General features: G+C 40.3%; 1 protein-coding gene across 11 annotated transcripts; it reads right to left on the minus strand.

The window, feature by feature from the left end:
• Positions 1–702: 702 nt before the first annotated feature.
• Positions 703–25,248, minus strand: LOC697912 (ribosome biogenesis protein BMS1 homolog). Of its 11 annotated transcripts, XM_077946428.1 has the most exons (9): positions 25,053–25,248; positions 23,477–23,680; positions 22,395–22,584; positions 16,421–16,563; positions 15,035–15,227; positions 14,183–14,322; positions 13,099–13,191; positions 7,228–7,348; positions 703–795 (listed from the first exon to the last, which is right to left on the minus strand). In XM_077946428.1, the coding sequence occupies exons 4-6, from the start codon at positions 16,434–16,436 to the stop codon at positions 14,235–14,237; spliced, it is 297 nt and encodes a 98-aa protein (XP_077802554.1). In that variant the 5' UTR covers positions 16,437–16,563; positions 22,395–22,584; positions 23,477–23,680; positions 25,053–25,248; the 3' UTR covers positions 703–795; positions 7,228–7,348; positions 13,099–13,191; positions 14,183–14,234. The 11 variants fall into 11 exon arrangements, 8 of the variants coding, with proteins under 8 accessions (XP_077802554.1, XP_077802550.1, XP_077802558.1 ...); XM_077946424.1 differs by lacking the exon at positions 13,099–13,191; XM_077946432.1 differs by lacking the exon at positions 13,099–13,191 and having other exon boundaries at positions 14,183–14,856.
• Positions 25,249–25,292: the final 44 nt, after the last annotated feature.

Genomic DNA, 25,292 nt, shown 5'->3' on the forward strand with positions numbered 1-25,292 from the left:
AGGTAACTCCATTTATTCTGAAAACATTCTGTCTTGATTATGGTGCCAGTTGCCGCGAGGGACTTCCTTTCCACCACCTGTTTTTCACAAGGTTTGAGTCTGAACTGCTAACATTCTACTGATTTCTGGGTGAAGGGACTGACTGCACCATCCTAGCCTGTCAGAGCACTTGCCCCAGTACTTCCATCTTAAGAGTTGTCCACCCTGTCCAGAACCACAGTCAATTAATCCCCTCATTTTCTCTCTTAAGAGAATAAACAGGCCAGGCGCAGTGGCTCACAACTGTAATCCCAGCACTTTGGGGGGCCGAGGCGGGTGGATCATTTGAAGTCAGGAGTTCGAGACCAGCTTCACCTACATACTGAAACCTCATCTCTACTAAAAAAAAAAAAAAAAATTAGCTGGGTGTGGTGGCAGGCATCTGTAATCCCAGTTACTTGGGAGGCTAAGGCAGGAGAATCACTTGAACCTGGAGGCAGAGGGTGCAGTGAGCCAAGATTGTGCCACAGCACTCCAGCCTGGGCGACAGAGCTACACTCCCTCTTAAAAGAAAAAAAAAAAAAAAGAGAGAGAGAGAGAGAATAAACAACACATCTCACGTACACACTTTATGCCCCTCTTACCCCAAATACCAAACACACAAAAACCCAATCTGTCTCCTTCTACCTAAGCAATTTTAGATAGTCACTTTCTCATAATTACCTTAAGCTCCCTGACTTGCTGCTTGTCCTTTCTCTGGCAAAATCTCATTCCCAGATGAGCCTCCCTTTGTGTTTCCTTAATGACACCACTCAGCTGAACCAGAAAAAATATCAAAAAGTGGTCAGAGATATCATCATACACTCAAATTACTTACACAAAAAATTGGCCCTAAATATTTCCAGAAATCAATAAAAGTTCTTTTTCTCCAATGACATTATTTCTTCAGAAGCCCAACATGTATAACCTATTTTTTCTATGTTCTTCTAACATTTATTCAACTTCTCTCATCTGACATCTTGCGAAATCATTCAAGGAGAAAATATATCCCATTAGGCAAGAGCCGACCATATTCCCATCACCTGAGAAAATAATACGCACGGGATGCACCCACCTCCCCTTTCTCTGCCTCATCATGTCAGAAAAGGTACCCCTCATTTTGTCACAAGGCAAATCTGAGATAAAAGATTTAGATGGCCTGTAATTCCAGCACTTGGGGAGACCAATGCAGACAGATTATTTGAGTCTGAGAGTTTGAAAGAAGCCTAAGCAACTTAGGGAAACTCCATCGCTCAAACAAATACAATTAGCCTAGCATGGTGGTGTGGTGGCACGTGCCTGTAGTCCCAGCTACTCAGGGTGGGGAGCACTGAGGTGGGAGGATCACTCGAGCCTGGAAGGTTGTGGCTGCAGTGAGCTGTGATCATGCCACTGCACTCCAGCCAGGGTAACAGACAGTTCTAAAAGGATCTTCTCTGTTAAAAATAATCAAATAAACAGGTGGCCATGAGGCTGAGCTGGCTGCAGTACACCCAATTCCTCCTTAAGCAAACCAAAACTTGACTCAGTGTAAATAATAAAAGGAAACTTAAGCTTAACCAATCAGAAACCACTAACTAACATCTAACTAGAGACTTTTCACTGTAATGTTCCAAATGAGGCCACTGCTCCACTTTACTCAATCAAGTATTTTCTTTTTCTTCCACATTCACCATGTAAAATTCTCCCCCAACCGTCCCTAAGCCTCTCTGTAGGACCTCTGAGCTGCCTGCAGTCTGGGGCTGCCTAGTTTATAAATATCTGAATGCTCACATATCTTTTCTAATGTTTCAAAGTGTCTCTGCTGTAGGAGGTTGTTTGTGGAGTGACCCGAGCGTGTACAGGAATTGAGGGCATATGAGATCGCTGCACTCTGCACTCCACTTTGCTGTACACTCAAAACTACTCTAAAATAATAATATATCTTTAAAAATCTATAACTATCATGAAGCCCTTTTCAAGTCTCCAACGGGTCAGAGCCAGTTCTATTAAAGCTCAGAAAACACTGGTTAATAAGCTAGTTCTGACCCAACTGGCAAGAAGAGGCAGGAAAGCCCCAGGCCAGGGGAGTATATTGCACATGCATGCACCAGGAAACTGGAGGAAGCTTGGAGGCCCTTTAGCCTGGTCCTGAGCCTGCTGAACCTGCAGTTACAGGCACAGATGCCTGGGGCACCAATCTGAATCTGCCAACATCCAAGGCCACATGAATACAAATGCACAGAGTCTCCTCTGCGATCAGGAGCTAAGGATGTTAGGCCATGATTGGACTAGGATGGGAGATGAACTGAGAACTACAGATTCTGTAGGCTTTTGTTGTCTCTTCCCACCCCCCAGGAACAAGTGATGAACACACACACACACACACACACACACCCCATAGTGACTAACAGGATCTCCCTCCAGGCGATTTGTAGAGAAGGGAGCAGAAAACATCCCAGGGGCCTTTCACAGCTACTTCCTTGAGCCCCCTTTCAGACAGTGCTGTCTAGGCCTGTCTCAGCCCAAGCACCACTACCCTGATATACAGAAGCTGGCATCCGTACCTGAAATTCAACATCAGGAAATGATCTCTTCTACCTAACACTGATGGAAATATCTCCAAGCAACAACCTTATTCGCAGGGGTGGAGTGGGGGAAGTTTCTTAAAAAGTGAGGCCTCTGCCCACCACCTAGAGAACCTAGAAATTTCCATCTACGCCACAAAGTCGAAATCACTGGCCACTGCCCCAGTGTATGGCAGATTAGAACATCTCTCCATTATATCTGGGTTTCTATTCCATTGAATGAAATGGCTTTTCTATTACAAGGACAGAATAAGGGATCAAAAGTGTCTTACAACTGAACTCCAGTGTACAGTCTGCACAGATACTAGGCTTGTGCAAATATGACACAGCGAGGCCCCAGGATCCTTAAGCCAGCTGAATGTACTGAGTCTCAGGAAACAGTGAGATACATTCAGCAAAACAGTGGGCTTTATGCTGAAAGAAAACACACATCACACACATCACACACATGCTGAAAGAAAACACACATCACACACATCACACACACACACACACACACACACACACACACACACACACACACACACACACACACACACACACACACACACACACCCCCTAGTGGCCAATAGGTCTTCTCACCAAAAACTTGCGATCAGGAGAGCAGAAAGCCTCCCAGAGGTCCATCACTGCACTTTCTGGAGCCCCTTATCAGACGGCCAGCTCCGGGACAGCACTGTCTTATCCTGGTCCATCCTGTCTTATCCTGGTCTTATCCGTCTTCAGTAGAGACGGGGTTTCTCCATGTTGGCGAGGCTGGTCTTGAACTCCCAGCTTCAGGTGATCCGTCCACTTTGGCCTCCCAAAGTGCTGGGATTACAGGCGGGAGCCACCACTCCCGGCCCCTTTTCGTGTCCTAACATCAGTCAACACTCATATTTTAAAATAATAACAATGAAGAGCGGTACCTTAGAACAAGGGAATTATACATCTTCCTCTTGTCCTGATCCTGGTGCAGGCAGTTTGTCTATAAAATGTTACTCACAGATGAATTCATGAGAACATTACTGTGACTTTCAAATCCATATACAAGTCAATGCTTATTCATGAATATTTCAATAAAATAAAACTAATACCAAAATAGAATCCCAGGGTTGAAGCAGTTTCAGGAAAGAGGAGTTGGCAGTATGATGTAAAATAGCAAAAAATGGTTTTTTTTAAAAAAAAGGGTATATTTGTGTCTACAAGGTTTTATTTAATTATAGCATTAGATAATGTGTGTATATATATATACACACACATACATATATATACACACATACACATATATAAAGCAATGGAAGTAGCATTGTTTTCATTCTAGTCTAGAATATTAAATTATGTATAATGTGGTCAGCAAAATAATGGCCCCCCAAAGATGTCCACAGATTCCTAGAACCTTACATGAAAATGGTACATCATACATGTAATTAAGGTAAAGACCTTGACATGAGGAGACTACCCTGGTGCTATGGAAGGAATGTTGTGTTCCGTCAATGTTCATGTGTTAAAATCCTAACCGTCAAGGTGATGGTATTAGGAGGTTAAGCCTTACGAGAGGCTCTGCCCTCATGACTGGGATTAACACCCTTATTAAAAGCACAAGGGATCTTGTTCGTTCCTCTCACCATGTGAAGACACAGCAAGAAGGAAGCCTCTATGAGAAAGCAGGCCTTCACCAGACACCAAAACTGCGGGCACCTTGATCTTGCACTTCTCAGCCTCCAGGACTGTGAGAAACAAAGTTCTGTTGTTTATAAGCTGCCCGGTCTAGTGCATTTCCTTATAGCAGGCTGTATGGATTAGGACAGTGGGCTCATGTGGATGAGGATGGCGTCTACATTCAGGACTAAGTAAGCACAGAGTCCTTAACAGTGGAAGAGAAGGGGGAAGGAAAGAGCCCCAGAGACATGTGGCCATAGAAGAAGGGTCCATGAGATGCAAGGTCGCTAATGGTGAGAGTGGAGAAGAGCCCAAAGCCAAAAAATGCAGGCAGACTCCAGAATGTGGAAAAGGCAAGAAAAAAGATCCCCTAGAGCCTCTAGAGATGAAGGTAGCCTTTCCACCGCCTAGATTTTAGCCCAGTGAGATCCACATCAGACTCTGACATACAGGAGTATAGATTTGTTTTATGCCCTCACAGTCCATTGTTGTAGCAACAATGGACTAGTAATGTATAAATATATATATATATATATACACACACACACACACACAAAATACTCCCCCCACACACACAGAACTACATACATCCTGCCCTTCAAAACTGAAGCAGATAAACTATACGTTAGCATTAACTTAGCTGGGTGTGGTGGTGCACGCCTGTAGTCCCAGCTACTCAGGACGCTGAGAGGGAGGATCACTTGAGCCCAGGAGTTTAAGACCAGCCTGGGCAACACACTGAGGCCACATTTCAAAAACAAACAATAACACAACAAACCTTTGATTAAGCTCATTTCCCAAATTTGAAGAGGAGACAATTATTAGATAAAGAGGAGAAAAGAGAAAGGTAGAGCTGCTGACTTCTGTGGTGGAAGCACAGGCACAGACCCAAACATACTCCTGTCCTCCTGGCTTTCCTGTCCCTTCTCATAAGGAACACATGAACCTCTCAAACTGAAGCACGGATCACAGACCCATAGTCAGAACTCAATGCAGTTTTGTTCTATGATTTTTTTATACATCCGTGTCCTTGTCTCTGCCTCCCGTTCCCAACTCCCTTATTCTAGTTAGAAAAAAATGGCTGTTACCAAATATGAGTACATCTTCATGTACTAATGCCAACTGATCACCAGCTGGTTTTCTTCTTTTACAAAGTCATAAATCTTTAGGCTTTAACGCATCTTCCAAGCAACAGAATGTTATTTTCCGGTTCATTAACACAAATTCTATATTTAAAATGAAGACTTCACAAGTTGATTTCAATAATATATTAACCAAAATAGACTGGCTATGGTTCAAACTAGCATTTTAATTAAATGTGATGATAGGTTGAGTAACCTAGCAGTACTCTAACATGACTTTTGGTTATGGCTTTTTCCATATTATGTTTAGGCTGAGGCATCCCTAAATGATTCCATTGTAATTCCCCTTCTTAAACATGAGATTTATCCTTACAAAATAATTTATTTTCTTAAAATTACAAGCTAATTCTATAGTTCATGCATACATAATCTCACTAGATATCAGCTGTATGTGTACACACATATATATATGTATTTGTATATACACACATTACATAAATTTTTAAAAAACTTAGTAGGGTACGACCAGGAAGACAAAGAGGCTTTGTGTAATGTGATAGAAACATAATTGCAGGACAAACAACAGGCTGCTGTGAGGGTGGTATTTACCGTTGCTGCTGTAAAACTTGGAAAAACATAGATAGTGGATATTTAATCCCCATAACAGAAAATTTAGGGTGCAAAAAACTTCCCACAATTTTTACAGAGAATATCAATAGAAAGGCATTCAATGCAGGGAATACACAGTGTGACAGTATACAAAAATAAGCAGGTTGATGGTTTAGATTTATGAGACAAGACACAGAAATAATAGATGATGTCATAATTATCCTTTTATGGAGTTACGAAAATTCTTTATTTTATATATGGTCAGGTGCTTTCAAATGTCAATGAGAAAAATATTTAAAGGAAGAATCAAATCTAAGACATGCAGAGATCTTTATAAAAATGACCTTCAGGCCAGGCACGGTGGCTCACACCTGTAATCCCAACAGTTTGTGAGGCCAAGGCGGGTGGATCACAAGGTCAGGGGATCCATACCATCCTGGCCAACATGGTGAAACCCCGTCTCTACTAAAATATAAAGAAATAGCAGGGAGTGGTGGCATGTGTCTGTAGTCCCAACTACTCAGGAGGCTGAGGCAGGAGAATTGCTTGAACCCAGGAGGCAGAGGTTGCAGTGAGCTGAGAGCACCATTGCACTCTAGCTTGGTGACAGAGCAAGACTCCATCTCAAAAAAAAAAAAAAAAATTACCTTCATTCTGAGAAGGTATATTCATCAACACATTCTTGAGCACAACTATACACACATGCACTTCCGCATTCACAAGCCATGCTGCGTGCACACACTGAGGCCCCTAGATTCCTTCTTTAAAGAGATGGTGTCTTGGTGTGTCACCCGGGCTGGAGAGCAGTTTTAGGATCCAGCTCACTGCAGCCTCAAACTCCTGGGTTCAAGTGATCCTCCTACCTCAGGCTCCTGAGTAGCCTGAATTACAGGAATGAGCCACCATGCCCAGCCGATGTTTTCATTTTTTGTAGAGATGAAATCTTGCTGTGTTGCCCAGGCTGGTCTTGAACTCCTGGCCTCAAGGAATCCTCCTGCCTTGCCCTCCCAACATGCTGAGATTACAAGTGTGAACCATTGTGCCCAGCCACCGGATTCTTTATTAAGAAGGAAATTTGTTTGCTGACATGTAGACAATGAATTCATAAACAATAGTTCACAAATTACTAATTTACAAGTCAATATAAATCAGGTGAGTAAACACAAAAATAACAGCATAAATTAATAAACAGTTGATGACTTCAAGTTTCTTTTTTTCCTTTAAAATGTAGCTCTGACAGAGACTACTACTTGTCCATTTGCTGGAAAAGTCAGAGGTGGTTAAAATCTCAGAGGTACACTTATTAATACCTTGCTGCCTTCTGCGTAGCTTCTGCTCAGTACTTCACCAGTTGGGATCGACACCTCTCCAGCTGGGTTCAGGAGCCAGACAGGAGCACACAGAACTGGGAATCCAAAGCCATCTCTGACACTAAAAGCAATGAAAACATAAATAACCAAACATATTATCAAGAAACGAAGAAGAGATTGATATCAAGTCCAGCAAGAAGGGAAGAAAGCATTAAATCTGCCAGGCTTTCATTCTGACAAAATAATTTACAACATGCATGTCTCTATCCGACATGTGTGAATAGAAAAAGAACCCAAATACCCGGTTAACTGCAAGACGAAAATGAAAAAGAACTCTTGCTTATTCACCAGTGTACAATCAAATCTGGGCTACTAAAACACTTTCATGCACTGATTCTCTCTATGCAACACACGCTTTATTGCCATTTGGAAATGGGATTTCTTGCTTTGATTTAAATACACTTCCTTTGATTTCTTACTTTAAGTATACTTTCTTAACATATTCACAGCTATATTCTCGATACAAATTTTCAGGTATAAGTAACTACTTCTGCTTTTGATAAACAAATAGTATAACTGGTGAAATAAGGTACACACCCACGCAAAGGTGAGAGTACAAGGTAAGACTCCAGAGTCGAGTAAAACATAACGGTCAAGAAAAAAAAAGGTGAGAGTAATTGGGCAGTGGGGAAATCTTGTGTGTGGAAAGAATGAATCTGGAAAACTGTTCTTCCCTAAGACTTCAGCAGGATTTGGATGATAGAGAGCTTTGCGTACAAGGGTTCCAGTTCCACATAGCTTAGGTCTAATTTCAAAGGCAACTTCTAGTGCAACCTGTGACTCACCCTGTCCTAAAGTGCCATCTATAAAGGGTCTGGAGATAACCCACAGGCAGCACTGTGAACCCCTGACAGCCCTTCCAGATAAATACCAGGTCAGTGTCTACAGCTGATGACACAGAGCAGAAGATCTGAAAAATAATACTTCTTCAGTCAACGGACTGCCAGTCACTATTATTTAGTGTAAAATACTATATTACATATGTGTAATTTTTTAAATTGCAGTGTTCCACATTGAAGCAATTAAATATAAAAACCAAATGTTTATTCAGCTTAAAAGCAACTTAGAAATACTGATGCCAGATAGAAAGATGCTTTAGCCCCAAGTCAGCTGTTTGGAAATGTCACAACTAAACCAACAAAGGGATCTTGAGGCATAATAAGTGTTCACACATTTTCAGCTATACCTCTGCTTGTCTTGAATATGAAAACCTAAGCTGCAGTTATGCCACAGCACAGAATGTGTTATATTTTACATCACTGAGCCTTAGTTCACAAATGGTAAAACATAGGGAAGGTAAACTGTAAGGTTTTCTTAAGGAGCTGTTACATCCAACAGACTCATGAAAATCTTTGCCAAATGTCCCCGGTACATAGCTCCTCCCCACTGATGGGCTCAACAGGGAGAAGTTATGCACATGTCTCAATTTTCATATGCTCAATGGCAATACAGGATTCCTAGGATAAAGTAAGGGATATAAATGACACAGCACACTGAAAGGACTGTAATGTTACTTCAGAGTGTTGCAAAATATAGATCATAGATGAAAGTGTTAGTTCATTAAAGGATGTAATCATGTATATTTCATTAGTGTGTTTTAAAGTCTTATACTGCTTACATTCTTATGTGGGAAAATATATCTTGTTTGTGCTTTATGGATGAAATGTGAACAGACAAAACTAAAAATAATTTTACAACCCAAATCACCAGATGTTAATGGCTGGTAATTCAACCAGAAATCTGAACGATAGCATCTATTTCATTGTGATACCAAATATCAGTGACGAGGAAAATTTTATTTGTGGTATTTAAGTGTAGGCCTCTGGAACAAATGACTTGGTTCACAGGCAGCACGCCCACTGCTGAACTGCCACGGCCTGACAGCCTGTCTTATCTGCCCAACTGCTCATTAGGTTTGGCAATCTTCAGCTGTGCCTCCAGCTTACATTTCAGCAGGTAATACACATCAGTCTGCTTTTATCATCTTCTGCAGTGAGCTTCCAACACTCCTTTAGCAGTACGGTGCCCCTGCATCTGCAATCCTCCAAACACACCTTGTATACATGCCATTATTTTTCAACTGTCAATTCAGCTTCCAACGTTGAAGGCTAGCTTAGCTTAAATAAAGCAAAAATACAAGACAGAGAATATGCAAAGTCAGTCCTGTATTGTAGGCTGACCAATCATTTACTTTTTTTTGTTTTGTTTTGTTTTGTTTTGTTTTTTTTGAGACGGAGTCTCGCTCTGTCACCCAGGCTGGAGTGCAGTGGCCGGATCTCAGCTCACTGCAAGCTCCGCCTCCCGGGTTCATGCCATTCTCCTGCCTCAGCCTCCCGAGTAGCTGGGACTACAGGCGCCTGCCACCTCGCCCGGCTAAGTTTTTGTATTTTTAGTAGAGACGGGGTTTCACTGTGTTAGCCAGGATGGTCTCGATCTCCTGACCTCGTGATCCGCCCATCTCGGCCTCCCAAAGTGCTGGGATTACAGGCTTGAGCCACCTCGCCCGGCCAGAAATTTAATATTTAAATACAGATTTCAGAGTGTATTTTGGCACGGGGCACAGTGACAATAGAGCAGAGGATTTCTCTCCCAATTGTCTCTGACCTATCCAACCTTTGTTACAGGTCAGAGAGTTCTCCAGTCTATAAATAAACAAGAGATAATGTGGCAACCAAGACACAGAGACATACTGAGAGTACTGCTCAGCTCTCTGCCTAGGCCTGATTCTGTAGATCCCTGACAATAAGCGCTGTGAAATTTGGAGGCAGATCAATACACACACACACAAACACACAAAAGAGATACTTCAAGGGCAAAAAGCACCAAAAATATAAAACAAAATGTCTGAAAGACCATAAGATAACTTCTGATGAAATGCTGTTTTCATTTTGCAGAAGTAAAATATTCACCACCAACCCTACAATTAGCTTAAAAATTACAGTAAGTATAGTAATTTTGGATCCCACCTCCAATTCATAGCTTATCAACATGTAATAATCACACTGCATCTAAAACAAAGCTGGATAGACTTTATATGCTGAATACAACTTGTACAGTAAGAAGGTAATTTTTTGAAATACTGAACATACAACATATGTATGCCACGCTCTACTTCACAAGTTAAAAGAAAATACAATCATATGGAACCAAAAAAGAGCCCGCATCTCCAAGACAATCCTAAGTCAAAAGAACAAAGCTGGAGGCATCACGCTACCTGACTTCAAACTATACTACAAGGCTACAGTAACCAAAACAGCATGGTACTGGTACCAAAACAGAGATATAGACCAATGGAACAGAACAGAGTCCTCAGAAATAATACCACACATCTACAGCCATCTGATCTTTGACAAACCTGAGAGAAACAAGAAATGGGGAAAGGATTCCCTATTTAATAAATGGTGCTGGGAAAATTGGCTAGCCATAAGTAGAAAGCTGAAACTGGATCCTTTCCTTACTCCTTATACGAAAATTAATTCAAGATGGATTAGAGACTTAAATGTTAGACCTAATACCATAAAAATCCTAGAGGAAAACCTAGGTAGTACCATTCAGGACATAGGCATGGGCAAAGACTTCATGTCTAAAACACCAAAAGCAACAGCAGCAAAAGCCAAAATTGACAAATGGGATCTCATTAAACTAAAGAGCTTCTGCACAGCAAAAGAAACTACCATCAGAGTGAACAGGCAACCTACAGAATGGGAGAAAATTTTTGCAATCTACTCATCTGACAAAGGGCTAATATCCAGAACCTACAAAGAACTCAAACAAATTTACAAGAAAAAAACAAACAACCCCATCAAAAAGTGGGCAAAGGATATGAACAGACATTTCTCAAAAGAAGACATTCATACAGCCAACAGACACATGAAAAAATGCTCATCATCACTGGCCATCAGAGAAATGCAAATCAAAACCACAATGAGATACCATCTCACACCAGTTAGAATGGCGATCATTAAAAAGTCAGGAAACAACAGGTGCTGGAGAGGATGTGGAGAAATAGGAACGCTTTTACACTGTTGGTGGGATTGTAAACTAGTTCAACCATTATGAAAAACAGTATGGCGATTCCTCAAGGATCTAGAACTAGATGTACCATATGACCCAGCCATCCCATTACTGGGTATATACCCAAAGGATTATAAATTATGCTGCTATAAAGACACATGCACACGTATGTTTATTGCGGCACTATTCACAATAGCAAAGACTTGGAATCAACCCAAATGTCCATCAGTGACAGATTGGATTAAGAAAATGTGGCACATATACACCATGGAATACTATGCAGCCATAAAAAAGGATGAGTTTGTGTCCTTTGTAGGGACATGGATGCAGCTGGAAACCATCATTCTTAGCAAACTATCACAAGAACAGAAAACCAAACACCGCATGTTCTCACTCATAGGTGGGAACTGAACAATGAGATCACTTGGACTCAGGAAGGGGAACATCACACACCGGGGCCTATCATGGGGAGGGGGGAGGGGGGAGGGATTGCATTGGGAGTTATACCTGATGTAAATGACGAGTTGATGGGTGCAGCACACCAACATGGCACAAGTATACATATGTAACAAACCTGCACGTTATGCACATGTACCCTACAACTTAAAGTATAATAATAATAAATAAATTTAAAAAAAAAAAGAAAATACAATCATTTCTATTCTCAAAATGTATTGAAATAAAATACAGAAAAGAGTATTTTAATACCCGTTAACATTAAGAGAATATATCTCTAAACCAAAGATCTTGGATCTTCTAGAAAGACAAAATCGACCTGCATATACTTGGGTAAGAAAAAAAAATTAAGAGACCAAGAAAGGAGAGAGGATGTTAGCATAGAATCATCTCCAAAAATGGCTTTCCGACACATCTGACCAGTTTTAAAGTCCATTTGTTTTTCCTCCTTTAGCATCAACAGCCTATATTACCAAGGAAATGCAAAATAATTCAATTTGTACATTAACCAGAAAATCTAGAAATGGCAATATAGTCAATGAAAATACAAAGTAATAGAAAAACGTCAAGGAATTGTTTAAGATGTTTAAGATTATATAGTGTACAGAAAAAAATGATCTGATAAACACTGGAAGAGTTAAACTTAGGCATGGTTCCCTAACACCACACTTCAAATGAATTTATAGAGAGAATAAAGGAATAATCCTTTAAAAAATATCTAATTTTAGAAAAAAAAATTGCTCAAAAGGGAAGTTAGTGTTTTTTAAATCTTTTGGAAAGCTGATTAATTTCTAAGCTAAAAACACATGATCCTTAAGAGAAATGGCTGAGTCCAGGCCCAAGGCAGAAAGAGGGCAACATGAGCCTGGATCCTCTTGTTCTGTCAGAAAGTAAGAAATGCTCAAAGACTAACAGAGACAGTTGAGAGGACACAGTAGACAGGCTGAAGGCTCCCGTGGCTGAACCTGGGACAGCATAGGCATCAGAAAGAACAATGACAGTGATGGAAAATAACCTACGGAATAAAATGCAAGTGCATTAGTCAGCAGTGATACCAAAATAAAGAGGAAAAGTGAAAGCTCTTTGTCAAAAATGCCAGGTAAAAAATGTAGGAGGAATGATAGAGGAAGAATATCCATTTTAAATCACCAGTGCCATAACTGATAGAGAAGATTATCAGGAGGCTAAAATCACTGGATAAAAGAAAACCATAAGAAGCTATTTAACATAGCACGATATATACAAGTACAAAACCATAAATTAGACAAAATGAAAAATCGTACCATAAGAGATGGATAAGTTAGAATACAGCAATTATAGGCCAGACATAGTGGCTCACACCTGTAATCGCAGGACTTTGGGAGGCCAAGGTGGAAGGATTCCTTGAGCCCAGGAGTTCAAGACCAGCCTAGGCAACATAGTGAGAACTCGTCCCTAGAACAAAATTTAAAAAAATTAGCCAGGAGTGGTGGTGCACTCCTATAGTCCCAGTTACTTGTGAGGCTGAAGCGGGAGGATCACTTGGGCCTGGGAGTTCAAGGCTGCAGTGAGCCAAGATCACACCACTGCACTCCAGCCTGGGAGACCAAGTGAGACCTTATCCCAAAACAAAAACAAAAAAAACCACAATAACAAAAAAACACCAGTAACAACAAAATGACAACTACATAAAGACGGTATAGAAAACAAAATGTTCATAATATAGAAATAAAATTATGTATTTTAACTGTAACTATATTAGAAGAGAGTATTCTTATAGACAAGGATGACTAGAAAGATACGCAAAATGAAAACAGCCAATAACACTCTTTATGTCAAGCACTGAGGTAGGTAGTTTATGCACATTGTAACAAATTACATACTAGATTATCTCAAAATTTTCAGATAAATTTTACTGGGCATCATAAATCGATACAAAAAACCAATGTTTTACAAACACCCACTATGTATAAAGGTATACAAATTTCTAAGCCAGGCTGAAAAATAATTCATATAAGCTATACATCAGTGGAAACCTACCCATGGGAGATAATACAACATAATCTAAATAAAACTTTCAGAGACAAGGCATGTGGCTTCTGGACAGCCACAGACTCCCTAACTCTGCTCTAGTGTTTTGGCCACGAAACGAAAGCCAAGTGGCCTCAGATCTCTTAAAAAACAAAAAAGCAACCTATGGAAGATGGTGTGGTATTTGAGGAATATGTGGGGTCTGTTGAAAAACGCATCCTGTATTTTATTTCAAGAAAAGATCCCCTCGTAATGTCAGGTAAGTGAAGAGCCCTCAGAGACACATGCACACACAAAGAAAAACAAAACAACATAGAGTGAATCCCACCAAAATGTGTTATGATAGCAGAATTATGGGTGATATGATCTTCTGTAATATATCTTTTCATTAAAAATAGAAAAAAAGCAGACTTACCCTTGATTATCTATAGCCTCTGACCCAAGTGGCTTGGAATCAGAAAACAGCGTCACCCGACTTGAAGCCACCTTGGCATCAATGGTGGAGTGGGTGGAGATGAGACTCTGGACCAGCTCATGGGTGGGCTCCACCTCGTCCTGTCAAGACCACCAAGAAAGGGCACGTGAGGAAAGCATAAAGATCCTGGAGAGACACTGGTTTCACTCAGTTCTCAAAATTATCATTCTCAAAATTACACATTTCCTGAAAACCTTTCTTAATGCCACAAAAACCAGAGAAGAAAATCCTTACAATAAACCTTGAAATGGACCCCCATCTCCATTAAACTTTTCCAAAGTTCAGGGAGGATATAACCTGATAACCTAAACACCTAGCTAGAAAAATCTCAGTTCCAATCCTACAACAATGCTAGCTTTTCTAACATTTTAAAATAACCCTGATTTTAACCCAATAAAATTCCATTTCAGAACTAAGAAATAAATATTGGAAATCCACTTCAAAATAAAGAATGAGGAGACCATTGTGAATGAGAAAAAGAAAAAGAAAAAACCAACGAGAGCTGGCGAGCACACTGGTTTTGTAGAAACGGAGATAAGCCACGCAGGTGCCACACTGGCAGCAGGGCCCGCGCCGGGGCCACGGATCAAGGAGCCATGGAGGACAGGACTCTTCTGCTTGGTACAATGAAAACAAGGTATTCTTTTTATTCTACATATTTACAATATGCATTTGAGCCTTTATTATAAGAGAAAAATCTTCAATAAATAAAAATTGAGTATATTACATTTTTAGTTAAAAAATACATTCGGAAAGAATAATGAGAGTTCAGAGCAATGACCCCCATCTCACCGATGCCTGAAAACCATGGCTGCACCAAGGTCAACACAGACAGCGTCTTTGTCATACAGCACACGCCCAACTCCAGAAAGAGGCGCATAAACCAGCTGCTCCTTCTTATTTAAACAGCACTTCTTTCGTTGTTCAGGAAGAGCACAAGGGTCTGGGAGGAAACTGATGTCACTCATGGCAAAATCTCCTATCCCTGGAAGACAAGACCCAAAAAGCCAGCTTCAGCTGACAAGAAGTCAGTGAGTATCTACTGGTGACTTGGGGGATAAAAACGATACACAGTCCAAGGGTTTAAACCATGACCCTAAAGAAGGGCATCGTGCCACACTGCAACAGTGGCCCTCTAGCTACAAGACAAGAGGTCAGAGAAGAGGGGATTCGGTAACACCTTTGCAGGCCTACTCATAGCTGGGTTACTTTTAAAACCTCCAGCAAGGCCATCTTCCCTTGTTGGGTCATTTTTCAGTTTTCCTGAGAAATGAAGTCATCCCAAGAATCCTATGTGTAATTCTAGTACGTTCTACAACAAGAGAATAACTGCCATGTGAATTTGGCTTTTACTTTTCAAGTGTGCTCCTCTTAAATAACCATAAAGTGACACCTGCCAGTCACATTTCATGCTTGTTCGGATATCCTCTGGGTTTGTCAAACCTTCCATCCTAGAAAAATAAACTCAATCATACAGCAGAAATGAATGCCAAAAGTTCCTATACCTCCTTTCATGTGTCAATGAGTCATCACACTCTTGTCCACTAAGCACGTCATTCAGAATGCTAGAAAATGCAGAAACAAGGAAGCACCATTCACCATCCAGCAGAGGAAAAGGGACAGGCACACAACTGTGTCTCTAGGCTGAAAGTGACATTCATTTCTTAAGACACCAGACAGGGAGATGACGTCCACCTGGGGTCAACAAAGAGTGAAGAACATATTCAAATAATCCGTTTCTGGAAGAGGGTAAGCCTGTGCTCTGGGATTTTTACTGTGGTTTGGATTCTGGCAGGTGGAGAAAGGGTATTCCAGGCTGAGAAAACCACAGCACAAAGAAGAGAACAAAGGAAGGAAACTGAAGGCACACACGAGGACTCAAGCACCCGGACACGAAGGCAGCATCACTGAAAACTGAGGATGAACGTAGGATGGGGCCACATCCTGTAGGCTTAAATGTTTCCACGTCTTCCCATTGTCCTAAACATCTCATAATTAATTTACTTCCAAAGGCACAGCATCTTTAAGCAATGATATAAGTAGACATTTTCCATCAACTATACTTCTACTCCCACTATTCAAATAGGCACAAAATAAATCCTATCACTGTTCTTTTTCTAGCCTTTTTAGCTTTGAAATATATGGCCCAGGAAGAAAAAGTTTACAGTCACTTTTTACCTGTCTGCCAGGACATAAGGGTGAGAAGTTTGCCATGTGAAAGGCCTAAACTTCATAACTGTAATAAAACGGCCCAGATTGTGCATTTCTTGGTTTTGTTATTCTCCAGGCATCATTCCAGAAAGGCAGAACAGCTTGGCACCCTAAACATTAAAGGAAAATTAAAAATTAAATTTCAATTAAGTTCTTGTCAAAACTGCAACAAAATAAAAGCTCTAAACAAGAAGCAATCCTAAGAAGGGAGACTTCCAGCAAAACCACTGTCTTGAGGCTTCCAGAGCCTTGCTGGCTTCTTTCAGGACTTATGAGAGCCCCACAGAGGCAGACTGCTCTGCAGCCGAGCAGGGGCATCCATCTAAGTATGGTGAGGAGAGGGAGGTGAGGCCTCTGAGCACAGACACGGTTCTGTGGCCAATGGACCAGAGCAGTATGGAAAGGAAGGGGCAGTGCCTGGTCCTGTAACTGGGAGAAACTTCTGATGTACTCTATTAAGTACTAACCCCAAAACAGCCAAACACTGCCTGGTGCAGCAGGTACAGAGACAAATGAGATACACCAAGAGGCCCAGAATAAGCGCTCTCCTGGGGGAAACCTTCCAGAGACTGGGAACACATACACAATGGGGATTCAGGAGGTCAGGGACTGCGAAAATATACACAAAGGGAATTCAGGAGGCAAATCCTAGAGAGACATTAAGTAATGTCTCTTCAGTTTTTTGTTTGTTTGTTTGTTTGTTTTTTGAGATAGAGTCTCACTCTGTCACCCAAGCTGGAGTGCAGTGGCACAATCTCAGCTCATTGCACCCTCTGCCTCCCAGGTTCGAGTAATTCTCACATCTCAGCCTCCAGAGTAGCTGGGATTACAGGCATGCACCACCACACCTGACTAATTTTTGCATTTTTAGTAGAGATGGGGTTTGGCCATATTGCCCTGAGCTCCAAACTCCTGGCCTCAAGTGATCAGCCGGACTCTGCTTCCCAAAGTGCTGGGATTACAGGCAGGAGCCACTGTGCCTGCCTCTTCAGTCTGTCTTAAAAGGATTATACTATCAGTATCTAACAATTATTTCTCTTCCTACCGGGAAAACTTCTGTCCAGAACGTGTGTTTTAATCGCTTGTCTTCTTCAGTTGCTTATTATGCTTGAAGGAGTCGAGGTGGGTGAGAACTCCCATACTTTTAGGAAAGCCATGTACTTGACAGATGTTTAGAAACTCAAAGGTTTCCATTTCAGACCCAAAGCTGGCATCTATAAGTATCAGTACCTACAAACAGATCACATCATTTCTCAAAGAAACTACCAAAACAGACCACCTACACTAGGGGTTGGCAACTGGCCCACGTGCCAAATCCACCCATCACCTGTGTTTGTAACTAAAGTTTTATTGGAACACAGCCACATTAATTCATTTACATATTGTCTATGGCTGCCTGTGCACTACAACTGCAGAGCTAAGTAGCTGTAAAAGATATGATCCACAAAGCTGAAAATATTTATTATCTGGCCCTTGACAGAAAAGTCCCACTGCAGACTAAATCAAATGACTACACAGGCATCACCCAGAGAAACCACCACCCTCTGACTTGCTCTAAAAGGCAACCATAAGACAATGCCCACTAGGCTATAAACTTTCATTTTAAGAATTCTAATGCATGAGAAGTAACTCAGAAAAGGCTGGGTCTAACCTGGCCCTTACCTAAGAAATCCTAATTTAAAGAAATGAAGTTTTCCATCATGTACTTTTAAGTCAAATAACAGGTCTCTGACATCCAAAGAATGCGAAGAAAGTGATAATCAATGAAATATATTTAATATGTACAGAAAACCAACCTCTTCTTTCAATCTCCTCATGAAAAAAAAAATCTGCTTTTTGCTGGGAAGTATGCAATGTACACCTCTATCTTGTACATTAATTTGTATAACTCAATTGCTCAGAAATTTTTTTAATAGCTACCAGTTTAGAAATAAGTCAAAAAACAGTAAGATTATGATGAATCATAGTCTATAAGAAAATAAAAGCAGATAAGACCAATTTTTAAAATTAAGATACTTCAAAGATGCAAATTTCAGAATTGATTCCTAGAAACTTCTAGCTTTAATACTAAAGATAGTTCTGTTTTTATCCTTCCATGGATAACTAAAAATAACACAAAATGGAAACAGAAATGCCCATCTTTGATTAAACTAGGAAACATTCAAAACCCGAAACCACAGAATATATGAAGTTGGATTTGTAGGAAAGCACAGCTGCCACTGCAGACCGAGGCAGCAAGCAGAGCTCTCCAGCAACACCGGACCAGCTCAAAGAACAGGTGGAAAATCCTCACACCACATCTGATGCCACAGAGTGCCAAGGGGCAAGCAGCTGATTTTAAGGTCAGGAAGAACAGGGACCAAACAGTCCCTCAGCTGCCAATCTTTGTCATCTAAGCCAGTGTTACTCCCCTAATCCACATACACACGTACACACCCAAATCCACGTACTGTGTGTGTCTCTGCCATACTCAGGAGGCTTTGACAACCCAGAGCAGAGCAATCAACATAAGCTAGGCTAAATAAATTATGGTGCATCCATAGAATGGAATATTATCTTAAAAAAAAAAAGGAGGCAGACCTACAGTACTTACTGATTATATGCCTCCAAGATATGTTACACGAAAAAGCAAAGCATAGAAGTGTGTGTAAAATAAGGTACCATTTGTGTTTTTAAAGGGTGGCATGTGTGTTTATATGTATCTAGAAGGATACTGCTCTGCATGGACCTGAGACACCAGCAGTTAGAGCAAGGAAAGAGAAAACGCACACTGTGTGTACCCTGCATTAGTTAGAGTGCTTTACCAAATGTGTGTGCTCCTTTTGAAAATCTGAAAAAGATTCACATAGGCATCTCTCTCAGTGATGGTTAAGAGGCTGGGAAGGGGAGCAGGGAGGGAGGGACAAAGAGGGAAAGGTTAACAGGTATAAAAATACAGTTAGAATAAATTATAGTGCCCAACAGCACACTAGGGTGACTATAATGTATTATATAATTCAGAACTAAAAGAATAAATTAAAATGTTCCTAACACAAAGAAATGATAAATGTTTGAAGTGACAGATATCTGAATTACCCTGATTTGATCATCACACATTGTATGCTTCTATCAAAATACTACACGTACCCCATAAATAGGTACAACTATTATGTATCCATAATAATAAAAATTAAAAAATGTAAAGGCATCTCTTAATATGTATGTCTTTAAAATCAGAAACTTGCTATATTTTAAATAAAAGAGAAACAAATGACTTCCATGAACTAGTCAATCATTTCAAGTATACAAGATTTAGTAATCTTTACACAACTTTACATTAATTACACTTATTTTTACTAATAGTAGCGTTACATGTTCAAAATTTGAATGTTATTTAGTTTTCTGACATTATAATGGCACAACTTTAAAATCTGTATTACTTTTTACTTTATATTTTAGGAGTCTTCCTGGGCCGAAGTATAAAATATGTAGCTCTAGAAAAAACTAAATAAAAATGAAAAAGCCAAGGTATCTGTCACCCTACACTTCCTAATCAATATGGCTTATTTTTTTGCTTTTTTTTTTTTTTTTTTTTTGAGATGGAATTTCCCTCTTGTTGCCCAGGCTGGAGTGCAATGGCAGAATCTCGACTTACCACAACCTCCGCCTCCCGGGTTGAAGCAATTCTCCTGCCTCAACCTCCTATGTAGCTGAGATTACAGGCATGCACCACCTCACCCGGCTAATTTTGTATTTTTATCAGAGACGGGGTTTCTGCATGCTGGTCAGGCTCGTCTCAAACTCCCAACCTCTGGTGATCGGCCCACCTCAGCCTCCTAAAGTGCTGGGATTACAGGCGTGAGCCACTGCGTCTGGACTTTTTTTTTTTTTTTTTTTTTTGCTAATTTGTATTTTATTTTTGTTAATTTAAAAGATAGTTAATAGAATATCAGGAATAGTGAACATTATCATTTACATAAATGTAAGAGCGTGTACATTTTCCACACACTGAGTACTGTCTACATTTTCTATTAATAAACTCTGACCGCTTCTTCAGGCAATGCATGTACTTACTTATTATCATTAAGGATGAAGGTTCTAGAACCATTAGGAACAAGGGTCCCATCTTCACACAAGTTACTTAACTGCTGGGAGACTCTATTTCATCTTATGTAAACTACAGATAATACCTACTCATCTCAAGGGTGTATCAAGGGTTTATGTAAGCTAAGTTTGTAGAAAGCAGTTAGCACAGTGCCAGAAAGGGTCCAAGAAGAAATGGTACTTACTATGATATATTTGTACGTATATATGTATGCATGTTAATGAGTTCTTATTAGCTGTGTTCATTAAAGGTTTTCTCCATCCTGTCATTTGCTTTTAGATTTTGGAATACATTTCATTGTGCACGTTCCATTTGTATTATTAATATAATAACATTTATTACTATTATTATCATCATCAATTCAGTCACATCTACTGTATCCCTGATGATGACCATGATTCCTTTAATAATCATAAAACTCTCTTCCCTTCATCACAGGGTAAATAACCTATCACAACGCTGTAAGTCTCCATCAGCACCCCAGGCTGCCCCTGCTGACTAACCAGATCTGCTACTTTAGCCAGATCAACCATCATGTTAATATCACACCCACATTCAATAATGGTGAGTCTGCGCTTTTTACCTATAAGTGAAAAGATGAAATTTTTACTTTAAAAAGACCCTGAAAAAACTCTGAGCATCAACTCTAACTTTCATTTTTTAACTGCATCCAATAAAACACCATATACGTTTACAGGAGTGTACCAGAAGTTCATATTTACTGGTAAAATAAAATAAATTCTATCCTGTTTTTCTTGCTGTGTTCTAAATTTAAATAATATCAAAAGTCTACCCAGATGAATAAAAGTGCTCAAAAAGGAAAAATTCTGGCTCGACAGGCTCCATGATAACCATGATCCAGCTGTTCAGCTGCAGGACCATGTCTTCACCTCTATCAAAACTTCCCATATTCCCACTATCACTAAAAACATCCTCAAACATAATGCAACAGAATATTCATAACGATAATCATTTCTAAATTAAGGTAATAGGAAACTGGTCAAGAAAATATAGGCTGGGCACAGTGACTCACACCTGTAGTCTCAGCACCTTGGGAGGCCAAGGCAGGTGGATCCCTTGAGCCCAGGAGTTTTGAGACCAGCTTGGGCCACGTGGGGAAACCCCATCTCTACAAAACCAAAAAAGAAAGGAAAAAAAAGAAAAATTAGCCAGGCATGGTGGCATACATTACTCAGGAGGCTAAGGTAGGAGGATTGCTTGAGCCTGGGTGCTTCAGGCTGCAGTGAGCTGTAATCACACCACTGTACTCCAGCCTGTGCCACAGAGTAAGACTCTGTCTCAAAAAAAGGAAAAGAAAATATGGATGCTCCAAAGATAAAGAAAAGACTCAATCCAACTATATTATTGCAATAATAAGAGATTTCAGAGTGTACATTGCCATTCCACCACTGGAAGTTTGTTTCATCTTTCCTCAAACTTGGAAAGGTCACCATCTCCCAAAGCTGACAAATTCTCATATGAAAAAGAGAAAACACGCACTTCCACCAGGATGTGGCTTCATAAGGGCAAGCATGTGCACCTGGCACATACGAGGTACGTGCTATGTGTTAAATACATACATGTTAAATAATGTGTTCACAATGACCAGGCCTGCTAGGCCCTTCCAAGGAACATGCTTGGCAAAGCCATAGAGCAGTCAGGATAAGATATACATCACATTCTTATCTCTGGGAACGTACCCTTTTCTGAAGTTATAGCTAACTTAGTAAAAGTATAAGAGACATAACATGATATGACAAAATTTAACATGTTCCACTCAAGAAAAAAACAAACACACGCATGTCCCTCAGATGACGACAGCCACACCAACTCTGTGTCTGTGGCGGCATCTTCTACCTGACACGATCGTCACAGGGCCTCTGATCTCGGTCAACTTCTGCCGGGTGAAGTTCCAAATGAGGCATTATATCAAAGTGCTCTTTCCAACTTTGGAAGCCCCATCACCACTGCCACTATTGGTGGGGGCTCTAGTGGAGTTCAATCAACCACTGGAATATGATGCTTTTTTGTCTTCAAATCCAGAGTCCTATTCATTTAAAAAAAAAAAAAAAAAAAAAAGGAAAGGAAAAAGTAAACCACTTTCAAAATAGAGTAAAAGGTATCAACCTTATAAGTAGATAAATTTTTAGTACACTTATACATATGAGTAATTTAGTATATTTTATAGAGTACACCAGACAATATATAAATATAAGTAACTTGTCAATTATTAACTTCTGACGCCCCTAAAAATAATTGCTGTTGGATAAAGATGTAACAAGATGACTTCAATAGTATAGAGAGCTGAAAATTAAACACTCCTTAAATCTGTTTCATAGTTTTTTAAAAACCAAAAGATAAATACCGAGGCAGTGCATCATAACAGATAAGAGCAGAGGCTCTGGAGTTAAATTTGGCTCTCCTACTTACTGGTTATATGATTGGAGGTCACTTGGCTTTTCTTGACCTCAGTTCTCTTCTCCATAGAAAGAGGGCAAGAATGCTTCCTACTCTAGTAAGGCTTCTGGAAGCATTTAGTTGAATAATGTTTAAAGTCCACTGCTAAGAATATCACAAGGACTCACTAAATAAAGCTATGTTAGTAATAAGTATTGTAACTTTTGTATTTTATATTACAACTTTGTAAAACATATCTGGGGGGGGGGAAGCAAACCTATCACCATAGAAACAGTTTAAAGTTTAGGAACAAACAAATTCAATAAATTCTTGTATCTTGGGCAAGAAACACCAAGTGCAGATGCTGGAGGCAAGGCAGCTTCTATGGCAAACTTCTCATGTTTTGGTAAAAAGTCACACAGCATGCATCTCCATGTCCTTTGGAGCTGGACTAGACTTGTGAATCCAAATGTCACCTGTGAGAGGCTCCTACTATTTAAAAAGAATCAATGGAAGAAGCATCAGACTGTAGCTAAACATACCTGTGAAAAGATCGAGCCATCCGCACAGCAGACAACTGCAAAAGCTTTGGGATTTCTCTTCCAGGAATCTTTGTCTCCTAGCTGGAGATCCTGCAGATGCCGCTTCTTTTTCTTTGCAGCTTTGGGTGCATTGTTTTTCTTTCAGTGTTTCTTCCGGTCCTTAGTTTCCATAGTGGCTACTTACCAATAACAAGTAACTCTAACCTACAAGGAAGAAGGCTGGGGTAAGGAGGTGGGAGAAGCATTTTACAATCCAGGCAATACCCAGGGAAAAACATTAAATTTCATTTATTTCTTCATGAAGAGATGATGTGTTTGTTCACTGAACAAGGGTAGAAACTGCTTAACCATCCCCAATTTCACTTATCTCTGTTATGCTATAAATTAGATGAGTTACCTCTGCTAAGGTTACATTTTATGGTTAAGTTACTTTTTATTCATCTTAAGTGTCAACATCAGCAGTATCTATTTCTCCAAGGATGGAAATATTCTATATCTGTACTTTTCAGTCATTTAGCCATTAGCCACGTGTGGTTACTTAAAATGTACTTAGAGAAACTGAAAAAATGAATTTTTAATTAATTTCATTCTAACTCTAAACAGTCACATGAGGCTACCACACTTGACAGCTCAGACCTAGATATCAACTAATGAAGCAGTTTCCTAACTTAAACTAAAACTTAAATTTTAATAAAAAATTTAAAGTGCTTTTATGAACTTCCAATATGATCACAGTATTACTTTTAGTACCTGTTGACTCTGTAAAACTCCTAAATTACAACTCATCTACATACATTTTAAAAATAGCAATATTTGTATGTGCGAGATATGACTGGTTCTAGATGATGCCTGGAGACCCCATGGACTTACAGAGACCCTTCCAGTGATTTCTGAGATACCGGGGAATCTCTGACCAATAAATTGGTAATCACTGAATTAGTGAGGTTTTTAAGGATGTCCGTCTGCATAAAATCTGACAGCTTGATTGAAAAAAAAGCGGCGCAGGGTGCCATTTCATTCAATTAAGGTCCTGTATTAATTCTGCTTAGTAAATGTTTGGGTCTATCTATGATGCGCTAGCCACTGTGCCAGTAAATGGATATAGCTATGATCTGACTTGCAGAGGAAATCCAAACTAGTATCTTCCGTGCCATGCAATAAGGGATACACTGCAAGGCTGCACAGGGTGCTACTGGAGCATAGAGGTGAGTCAGAGGCTTCCAAACAGACACACACACGAGCGGAAACAGAAAGTCTTTATGTATCACTATATGTCAAGGAACACTGGCCGGGAGTTAGGAGAGCTGGGCACTAGGAATGCTTTGAAACTGAATCGCTGTGTTATTTCAGAGGTTATGTTGCTCCTCTACTATATTTTAGTTCCGAACTTGTACTAATGTCTCCCTTTTCTTCTTCGTGGGAAAAGCACAATTTGGGGTCAACAGATTCCGTTCAGGTCTAAGTCCCCTGCCGGAACCACCTCGCCAGGAAACGACGTCTCCTCGACACCTTCCCTCCCAGTACCGGCTCTCTGCAGCAATTCATTCCGTCACTCTCCCAACAACCCCGGGCACACCTCCGGCAGATGCGAAATATGCTGCTCCTCAGGAGCAAAGATGACCCGGTGACCCGGGGGAGGGCCTTCCCACTCGCGATCTTCCCAGTGCCCCACAGCCAGGGACCCCACTGCCGCCTAGCCCAGCCCGCGAACCGAGCCTGTTCACAACTGCGACCCATCAGGTCCACTTGGACACCGCCGGAAACGGAAATTCACCGTCGCTCCGACTCTCCGGAGGGAAACAAAAAGGCAGAAAAA

This window comes from Macaca mulatta, chromosome 9 (genome assembly GCF_049350105.2).
Source record: "Macaca mulatta isolate MMU2019108-1 chromosome 9, T2T-MMU8v2.0, whole genome shotgun sequence".
NCBI lineage: Eukaryota > Metazoa > Chordata > Mammalia > Primates > Cercopithecidae > Macaca > Macaca mulatta.

What these genes read in the sequence shown, in the direction of transcription:
- LOC697912 (XM_077946424.1), bottom strand. An exon ending in GCCATGGTTTTCAGGCATCG is followed by an intron (nt 14,323 to 15,034) that starts GTGAGATGGGGG and finishes TGGTCTTGACAG; the next exon opens with GACGAGGTGGAGCCCACCCA.